We start from the raw sequence: 10,351 nt of genomic DNA on the forward strand, positions 1-10,351 counted from the left end.
GGGGATGTCACAGCAACAACGAACCCACTAATCCACTTTCAAATATCCACTTTTGTTATTTTTCTCTCCTGGCTGAGACAGAATACCAGACCCCCAAAGTTAAAGGGAAAGGAGTGTGCTAGGCTTACGTTTCATAGAGGCTCCAGATCACAATCAGCCAATACAAGGCAAGGCCCACAAACTGGCATGGGAAAGGAGAAGCAACGTAGCACACGAAGGCAGCGAGGGTGCTCAGAGACAGGAGCAGCATCTCCCCGTCCCTTAGATGTTATTCGGACTCCACAAGGGGGGCAGCACTCACATCCCTCATCCCAGTGCCCCTGAGCCCAGCTTTGCATTATGAATCAACCCCAGCTTCACGCCCTCTAGATCCAGCCTGTGACCCCGGGAGGCTTAGCGGGGACACCCAGACCCAACCATAACAGTTTCCTGTACCCGCTGCTGCTTTGTCTTCCCTTTGTGTGGGATTTCTTTTCAATCCCTCCACATCCACCCTGTTCATATCCTCAGAGTTCGAGTAAGTGTCTTTGAAGGAAACAATTTTTTTGAGTCATTCTTTCACTGCTAATACTGGAAGAATGGGTTACTTTCTCAGTCATTACTGAGGAGGACAACTTTTCTTTCACCAAGGACTATTTTGTTTTCTCATTAAATGTGTTTTCTTTCCTTTAAGCCTTCATAAGTCTTCTTTGATTGGTCTTGTGCCACGTGTGCTATCTTACGTTTCATTTACTTCTCATATTTAGCACTATCGTATTATCACAGACAAAATTGATATTTTAATATACACATTTTGACATATTTTGACTCTGATCCACCTAGAGGCTTTTTCTTTGGGGATTTTTTCTTGATTTACCTGTATGTTTGCAGGAGAGAGATTGCATTTTTTTCAATGTATTATAGTGTCTCAATGAAAGACTTTAAACATACTTCTAACAATCCAGGCTCTGCCCATCATATGCTATGTGGGGCGCATCTTTACTGCATCCTAAATATCCCTCCCCTGACATTTTCACTGATTCTTCAGCCATGCAATGTCACTTCTCAAGGGAGGCACCACAGAACATTTCCACTAAATCATAAAAATCTGAATCCACAGTGACGTAGTTCGTGCTTTTCTCTCAACCATGCAAGACCCAAGAACTCTGCCATAACGCTAAGAATCACATCTAGTTCTATTGCAGACCCAGTCTTAAAAGAGATGTGCACTACAAATTTTTTTAAAAAATTCTTTTCACGGATGTTATGTTTGCATATGATATCACTTTATTTAATCGATTGAGAAACAGCAAGATCAATAAAGAGGAGATGGGGATATGAATGAAAGTCAAGAAATTGGTTCATGACTTCATTGGAAGGAAGAAACTACAGTTAAAGATGAGCAAGTGTAATCATCGTTTGATTCAGTTGTCTTTGAGTAGATTACAGATACGCCTGCTGTGCTTTCTGTGAAAAAAGAAAAAAAAATCATTAAAGTGTAGCTAAACTGATATGATAAGTTGGTCGTTCTGAGAGTGGAAATCAAAAGTAAAGTCTATTAATGGTATTTCAGAGTGGAGAAATAATTACATTTTAGAGAATATTCCTATGCTCACCACTGTAAAAAAATCCGTTAGTTTTGATGGATCTGCATTATCTTTTCATTGTTTATGCACATGCAACGACCAATTTTAACTTGCTAAGGGGCTATTTCTATAAAAAACACATCAGATTTCCTAAGGAAATACGTCCAAGAAATTGAAATGGTCAGGAGCTGTGCACACTGTGTTTCTACTCACTGGATCGTGGTCTTTATTCTGGGCAGGTATCTGAGAAGGAAAAGAAGAGACAAGCAAGGTGGCTGGAGTTACTCAATGAATCAAAACAATTGCAACAGCACTTTGATGAAAACACAAATTTTGGAATAATAATTCCAAGCTGAGCCACTTCTAAGGAGGTTTTGGTATCATCGGACTCAGTGGGGTGACTCTACCTGTTAGGATGACATTTCTTGTGTTTTGTAACGGAATCCTATACTCCTCAACCACCGCGGCAAACTTCTGCTGTTCCTGCACCGTCAGACTGTACCTTTTTCCTGCAAATCAAAGACAATAAAGCAGAGTAGATGTGCTGAGGATGTGACTCTTTTTCCAAAGCTTACCCTGGGCCAGGCTGTGCTACTGGGAATCCCACCATCTCTGCCCCAACCCCTTCCAGCAGGGAAGTCTTAAGTGACATTGGGTGGAGTCCCCACACTGAGCGGCACATGGCCTTCCAGTTCCTAGGACTGCTGAGGACACAAAGCTGCATTTGTGCTGTCAGTCTCCGTGTCCCCGAATGGGATGCAATCTGCAAACCCTTCAGAGTGTGGAGATGGCTGTGTCTAACAGCTGGGAATCTCTGCACGCTGGAGCTTCTCACTTTCCTCTTTCTGTGTTCTGCAGCCCTTCCCCGGTTTGGGTGGACCCTTGATCAGGTGAGGACTGGCAACGCTCTCAGCTTCTGGCCAGCACATCCACCTGCCTCCCTTATGTAATGAGGACCAGGGGAACAAATACACAAAGCCAATCTCCTTCGTCTTTCTTTAACTAGGTTTGACCCAGTTTTCCTGAAATGTCTACGTGTCCCATTCCTCTGAGGCTCAAACGCTTCACTTGCTCCCCATGTGGAGTTCTCAGCAGTCAGAAAAATTCAGAGATTGTGAGCATTGTATGTGAGGAGCAGAATCTAACGTGCTGTTTCCTTATAGAGCAGAGGGTTTAAGATATTTTACTGTCTAAATGTTTCAAAGGAGGCGATTGTGGTAAAACACAGTCATGACTATGGGAAAATCACATATGGAAAATCACACTTTAAATTTTGCTCAAGTAAGTGACACTCACAACGATTATGGCTGGTGTTTCTTTTTGACAAACCTTGCAGTACTTTTTGGGTCTTTGCCTCTTACCATTTTCTGCATAGCACTCTGTTAGGACCCCAGAGAGAATGCACATCTTTAATTTCAAAGACAAGTTTTCAGTACCCTTGATGCCCTCAAGGTAAAAATTTCCATCCCGTGTGTGAACACATTTCTACACTGGGGTTTGCGGAAATGACACATGAACACAGTTCCGTCTGCTACTGAGAGCAAAGGTCAAGTTGATGTCTTTCCCATCTACACAATGGAGAAGTTGCTCCCGAACTTACCAGTGGCCAAAATCACATTTGTTGTTTTGCCTGCTACATCCACGTTTTTGTTGTGAAATATTATGAACTCTTGTGTGTTATACACAATTGAGAAGTAGTTTTCACCCGAGTCTACAATGGAAAAAAAATTGAAACAGTACAGTTAAAATTTACCCCCTGGATCGGGCAGGCTTTATTTGCAATGTGCTGGTTTGAATTCTTCCTTTCAGAAAAAGTCCATTTCATCAAACTTCCTCCAACATGTGACAGTCGGCTGTGAGGACCACTAAGGGGAAAACACATTCTACATTCTTCCTCCTTAATCTGGTGAACATGTGCACCTGTGAAAATGTGTAAATGCTGGCACAGCGTTCTGTGTTTTAAGAGGTAGAAATTGCTAGAGCAAGATCTTGAGATAAATAGGAGGGAAGAAAATCTCCCTATATGAGTCAAAATCAATCATTGAAGCTTCAAAAATTTTGTCACTCAGCTTTCAAGTTTCATCAATATTGTGCTGGAACTCCGTCAGTACGAATTGAAAAGTACCTTGTTATCATACACTAAAAATTTAGAAATTTTGTTTCAGTAACTATAAAGAGGTGTTAGTTACAATATTGAAAAATGCTAGACAGGTAGGTTATGCAGTTGTAGCTTGATTCTGGTACCCAATTATCATATTTATATAAATTAAAATAATTTCATGGCAGAATTTGAAAACTATGGTGTCCATTTCTTTCTATGAAATGAAATACTTAGTGTTCATCTATGTAATAGTACAGGACTAGGTTTTGAAAATTATTCTCAATCATAGACACAGAAGTTGTGTTTATTGTTCTGACTGTTTTAACTGAAATTCAAAATAATGGCAACACATTTTAAATATTTTCATTGTTATTTTAATTCTTAATATTTGGAGTTTAATAAAACTTTATTGTACATCAATTGTGGTTATCTACAAAACAATTCTTTTTTTTTTTTTTGAGAGCGGGTCTCACTATGTAGTTGAGACTGACCCACTGTGTAGCTCAGGCTGGTCTCAAACTTACAGGGATCCTTGTGCCTCAGCCTTCCGTGTGCTGGGATTACCAGTGTATGCTACCACACCCAGCTAGAAAACAATTTTTAAAACATCAGAAATCACTGACTATGTTCATTCAATTAAAGGAAATTGTGAACATATTTGCTAAGTAGATGAGTTATTTTGTAATATGGTTTGTCATTCAAATTATTTTTTTTTATATTTCCTCCCTCAAATATCATTGAAAATACTGGAGGTAATGAAAATTACTACAAATTTTCCAGGTGTGTAGAAACCCTTGCATTACAAGACTCATTGTTCCGAGTCCTCCTCTCAGCACGCCCCTAGCTTCCAACACACTCATCCCATCGTCCTTGTGACTGCGCGGAGCAGTTCTGCAGCTTTCTCCACTGCACTGCATCATTGGGATCAAAATCTGTTGAGGGGCGCTGGCAAGAAGGATGGGCAGGTTTGCTGGAAGAAGGAGCAGAGCTTTGAGGGACATTCGAGGTGGTGCATCTGTTCAGGTCAGGAACTGTTTAAAGTTGAACCCATCACCTCTGTCCATCCCACCGCCACACTGCGGGTGAGCTCGGTTCATTGACCATTGATGCTCACGTTCCGTGCTTGCATTTCCGTGCTATGGAACACATCCCAGCTGGGTATGATGCCCTGCACTGTCACAAGTTTCGCTAGATTTTTCCAGGTTGCCCAAGGCATCGGGAGCAGGAATTGTTTAGAGTCCCAGTGCTGAGGTGGGTGAGAGTGAGGCACAGCCATGAATTTCCCATGCTTTAAGACTCGAGCCCTGTAGTCAACCTACAACATCCCGTACTCACAGTCAGTGAAGTAATCACCGCTTGCTTCATCTTTTACTCCCACGACAGTGAACTCCTGGCACACCCCTTCCTTTCTGAAAGACAAACCAACACCACAGTGCTTATTTCTCATCCGTTTTGATCTCCTTCTGAGGAACTGTGGGAATAACAAGACATTCCAGGTGGTGAAACTCATGGGCTGTGTCAGTATTTCTCTCACATGATCTCCCTGGTGTTTTGGAGCTTTCCCATTTAACCCCAGCTTTGCACAGCTTTGGTGAACACGGTGCATCCAGATGGATGATACTCAGTGCCACCAGACTCCCTGAGGTGAGCAAGATTTTCACCAACAACATTGGCCTGTACCGGCTTCATTCCCTCAGATCTCACCTCTGACTGCCACCCGTAGGGGTGTTTGCCACTCATATTTGGCAGTGCATAGCCAACGCCACATCACAGGGAAGAGTTTTGCTGCATGTCACATAAACAGATCTCACCGTTCTCAAAGAGATTCCTCACCCGTTCTACACATGCTCCTGAGGGTATTGATGCTGAGGTCCTTATGCTCCAGGATACTGCTCAATTTCTGCTACTTAAGGTGATTAGTAATCAATAAGATGACGCTAATAGATGTACAAGACCATGGTGGCAAATCCTCTAGACAAATTCATTCCATACATCCATCCAGCCACACATTAGTCAAGGTCCTATCTCCACATGCTTCTACCTCCATCGTGATGCATATGTGCTATTATTATTTATTTGTTTATTTATTTTGTGGTACCTGGGATCGAACTCGGGTCCTTGCTCTTGTGAGGAAGGCCACCGAACGGCTGAGCTAAATCCCTGGCCCCTGCTATTACTTAAAGATCTTGGAAACATAATGTTCAATTGATACTCCATACTGTAGCTCACATTTGACTATATTATTGTTCATTTTCCCATTGCATACATATGAGAGCACACTGAAGGAGTTGGGTGGATCCTTCCCTTAGATCAGGGGACATTTTACTTACTTGATATAAAACCTGATAGAGATATTTTTGCATCCATCTTGACAATGCAGTTCGCGGAAATAGCCCCTCATGTCCCCACCCTCTTCGATCTTCTCCACGTTATCAGCAGCTATGTAAATGCTGTGCCACTCACCATCGATCTGCAAAGGCAAGTTCACGCTGAGCAGGTTAGTGGATGGCTTTGTTCTAGTCGCATTAACATCTCTACATCAGGTCACGCTTCAGCTCAACACAAAAATACAAATCTGACCCTACCGGATAAATGCTTGGTCATGGTCCCTAAGAGGAAAATCATGGAAAAGCCACAGAATTCTTCAAATTCACACAGCGCACGAGGCATTTATTGAGATTGAAATAGCAAAGAGTCTGTACTTGGATATTAGGCAGACTTAAAACTTTCATTTATGTGCCTTAGGTTTTGCAATTACAGACAGTTATGATAGAAAGACAACAGAGACATCTCAGAAAACAAGATTGGTTCAGGTCTATAGGCTGACATGAAGAACATGGTTATAAAATGGAGTTACTACGGAAAATAAGGATGGACACATAGAAACACACACACACACACACACACACACACACACACACACACACACACGCATACCCCACTGTAGAGCAGATTAACCTTGCTACCTCTGAAGGGGTGGGATTGTTCTGGGCAGAAGCCAGACCGACAGCAAGAGCGAGCAGCAGAATCTGCATCCTGTTGGAGTTGCCTTTCTTCCTCAGCAGAAGCTCAGAGCAGGACAGATGCTGAAGGGAATCAGAGCTGTGGCCTCTTTTATAGCACTGCTCCAGGGGGGTGAGGCATAAGGAATTCATTGTTCATCTGGATAGCTTCAGTCCTAACATTTCCTGATTGGAAGCGATGGACTTTATGTAATTTTCTATGATCGTTTTAATGAGATAAGCTTTGGTAGAAGTTTAATTTGGCCTGTATACGTGACCTTTTCAGCCCCAGAGAGAGAACACAGCACACAGGAAACATTCAAGGATATTTCCAGCAATTTCTCCTAAATCCCAAGGAATAATAGAGTAGGTAAGTTGCTACCGACAGTAGGGCAGCAAACACGGGATTTCACGAGGAGATACAGGTTCTCTGAAAGGTGGGAGCAGGTTCGGCGATGACAGTCAGACAAAAGCACTCAACACCGAGGTGAAGTTTGCAAATGCTGCTGCAATTTTATTTCTAACTCTAGGTGTTTATATACTAGTTTCAAGGGCACACCACAAGAGTGATTCCAGTCACAGGCAGGCATGAGAAGGATAGACAATAGTACTGTAAAAACTAAGACCACAAGGTCAAGTTAAGACCACACCTATATACCATCACAAAAGCTAAGACCATTAAGTCAAGGTAAGACCACACCTATACGCAGTCAGAAGGGGAACTTTGTAAAACAAAGGACTGGCTTCAGCATGTCACCTTCAGGATCACCTTCAGGACTTCACAGTCCGGGGCTCAGGGTCAGCACTTTGGCCGCCCGTCCTCTTGTGCCTCAATACTTCCACATCTCTAGGAACATCTAATTGTTCCTAACCTTTCCTGGGCCCAGAATACAATTCTACAGATAATGAACAAATAGTAATAAAGACAAAATAGAACAGAATTATAAATGTACCCAATGTCCCCAAACTGCAGGCAGAGAGGCCAGCTATTCTCTTCACGGCTGACTTCGCATGCGGTGTGTGCCAAGGACCTCCAGGAGGCTTAACCCCGTGGGGACGATACCTCTGGTCTGGTTTCTGCCAGGTGACCGGCATTGTCACGCAGACTCCACTGGAGTGGTGGTGGCAGTAAGTCACAAAACAAATGTTGCAATACCAATATTACTCCTTCAGATTCCAGACACCACACTAAAACATAGTTTGGAACGTGAAACATGGTGCTCTCCAGTTTGGCCAAGTGAGAACATGGCATCTATACCTTGAAATGCCAGGATCTATGGTAGGCCTTATACTTCATCCTTGAGATCACAGCTCTCTGGGGAGACTGAAGCAGGAGGGTCACAGACTGAAGCCACTTCGTGATGTAGTGAGACCCACACACAAAATAAATACTGAAGGGTGCTGCGGATGTAGCTCCGTAGTAAAGTGCTGAGTTTGAGCCCCAGTATGTATAAAAAAAATGGAGTACTAGTGAAAATGATCATCAAAGGAAATACAAATTGAAAATCTTCCACGTTTTAAATCAATTATGAATCTCTCCCTTCCGGTATTTACATACAATGTTCTTTTCTAGACCCCAACTTACTTTATCCAGCATCACTCAAACTTACAGCCATTGTCACGTTTCTCTTTTCCAATTTAGATCTGTGATCCACTTTGATTTTACATTGCTGCATGGTGAGAGATACATTTCTAGGTTCAGTCTTTGGCAACTTGAAACCCAGTTTTCCAGCACCATTTATTAAAGAGGCTGCCTTTCCTCCAGTGAGCGTTGTTGGATCCTCTGTGGAAGATGAGTCGGTTGAGTGTGTCTGGAGTTTTTTCCGCATCTTCTAATCTGTACGCCTGGTCCTCTGGTCTGTGTCTTTGACAATACAGAGGTCTTTTCAGCACAGTTGCCTTGTAGTGTAGTTTCAAGGTGGAGACTGTGATAATCCTTACTTTTTTTTATTTCTAGAATTGCTTTTGCTATCCTAGGTCTCTCCTAGCCCCAAATAAATTTTTGGATTGTTTTGTCAAGGTCAGTGAAGTATGCTGCTGGAATTGCATTTGGGATTGGACTGAGTCTGTATAGCAGTTTTGGAAGTATGGCCATTTTCATTATCTTGGTTTTCCTACCCAGGAGCATGGTGTGGAGCAAGAACATTTTCTGATGTCCTCTTGGTCTCTTTTTTACAGGGTGTTGTAGTATTCAGAATAAGGGTCTGTGATTTCTTTCATTAGTTGGATTCCTAGGTATTTCACCTTTTTGGGAAAGGGAGTGTTTGCCACATTCTCTCTCAGGTAGTCTGTTTTTTGTGTACAGGAAAGCTACTGATTTTGTGTGTTGACCTCATATCCGGCTACATTACTGAATTGGTTATTATGTGTATAAGACTTGTGGTGGAGTTCTTGGGGTCTTCTAATTAGATTACTGTCTGGGATCTAAAGAAGTAATATTGGTATTGCAGTATTTGTTTTGTGATTATCTTCTCCTCTATTAATGAATTTAAGAGAAATTGCTAGAAATACCCTTGAATGTTTCCTGTGTGCTGTGTTCTCTCTCTGGGGCTGAAAAGTTCACATATACAGGCCAAATTAAACTTCTACCGAAGCTTATCTCATTAAAACGATCATAGAAAATTACATAAAGTCCATTGCTTCCAATCAGGAAATGATAGGACTAAAGCTAGCCAGATGAACAAGGGGATCCTTATGCCTCACACCCCTGGAGCAGTGCTATAAAAGAGGCCACAGCTCTGATTCCCTTCAGTGTCTGTCCTGCTCTGAGCTTCTGCTGAGGAAGAAAGGCAATTCCAACCAGATGCTGATTCTGCTGCTTGCTTTTGCCGTTGGTCTGGCTTCTGCCGAGTACTTTCCCAAAGCTTCAGAACTAGCAAGGTTAACCTGCTCTACAGTGGGGTATGCGTGTGTGTGTGTGTGTGTGTGTGTGCGCGCGTATGTGCATGTGTTTTGTGTGTCTGTCACTATTTTCCATAGTTAATTCAATGTTATAACCATGTTTTTCATGTCAGTCTATACTCCTGAAAGAATCTTTTGTGTTTTGAGATCTCTCTGTTGTCTTTCTATGACAATCATCTGTCAATACTCAACCTGCTCTTCACAATAGAAAGTTTCATCCGGGCACGGTAGCACACACCTGTAACCCCAGCATGTCGGAGGCTGAGGCAGAAGGGTCACTGTGAGTTCTAGACCAGCCTGGGCTACACTGTGAGTTCCAGGTCTTTCTCAACTACATAGTGAGACCCTGTCTCAAAATCAGACAAACAAACAAACAAACAACAAAAAAGAACAAAGCAAACATAATGGAAATTTTCAAGTGTCCACATAATTCAAACATACACACACGATTTTGCTATTTCAAACTTTCTAAATGCTTTGCATGCTGTGTGAATCTGAAGAATTCTGTGGCATCTTCCTTGATTTTCCTCTTCGGGACCATCACCAAGCATGTATCCAGTAGGGTCAGATTTGTATTTTTGCGTTGAGCTGAAGTGTGACCTGATGTGGCATTGTTCATGCGACTAGAACCAAGCCATCCACTAACCTGCCCAGCTGAACTTGCCTTTGCAGATCGATGGCAACTAGTGCACCCTTTCCATGGCTGCAGATAACTACATTGAAGAGGGTGGGGATCTCAGAAGCTATTTCCACCACACTGAATATCAAGGTGCGTGCAGAAA

General features: G+C 42.4%; 1 protein-coding gene across 1 annotated transcript; it reads right to left on the reverse strand.

Annotated features, from left to right (window-relative positions):
• Positions 1-1,361: 1,361 nt before the first annotated feature.
• On the reverse strand, positions 1,362-6,731 carry LOC104849640 (lipocalin Cav p 3.0101). Its single transcript, XM_033760108.1, has 7 exons — positions 6,633-6,731; positions 5,997-6,136; positions 5,002-5,075; positions 3,166-3,276; positions 1,973-2,074; positions 1,779-1,808; positions 1,362-1,446 (listed from the first exon to the last, which is right to left on the reverse strand). The coding sequence occupies exons 1-6, from the start codon at positions 6,699-6,701 to the stop codon at positions 1,792-1,794; spliced, it is 513 nt and encodes a 170-aa protein (XP_033615999.1). The 5' UTR covers positions 6,702-6,731; the 3' UTR covers positions 1,362-1,446; positions 1,779-1,791.
• Between the last annotated feature and the right edge of the window lie 3,620 nt (positions 6,732-10,351).

Source organism: Fukomys damarensis, unplaced genomic scaffold, assembly GCF_012274545.1.
Source record: "Fukomys damarensis isolate Sample0158 unplaced genomic scaffold, DMR_v1.0_HiC HiC_scaffold_39, whole genome shotgun sequence".
NCBI classification, from domain to species: domain Eukaryota; kingdom Metazoa; phylum Chordata; class Mammalia; order Rodentia; family Bathyergidae; genus Fukomys; species Fukomys damarensis.

Bases quoted from the DNA above. Each gene is read 5' to 3' on its own strand.
- LOC104849640 (XM_033760108.1), bottom strand. From the start codon at position 6,701: ATGCAGATTCTGCTGCTCGCTCTTGCTGTCGGTCTGGCTTCTGCCCAG. The intron at 5,076-5,996 runs GTAAGTAAAATG...TTTGTCTTTCAG, and splicing joins TCTATCAGGTTTTATATCAA to AAAGGAAGGGGTGTGCCAGG. The intron at 2,075-3,165 runs GTAAGTTCGGGA...TTTGATTTGCAG, and splicing joins AAATGTGATTTTGGCCACTG to GAAAAAGGTACAGTCTGACG.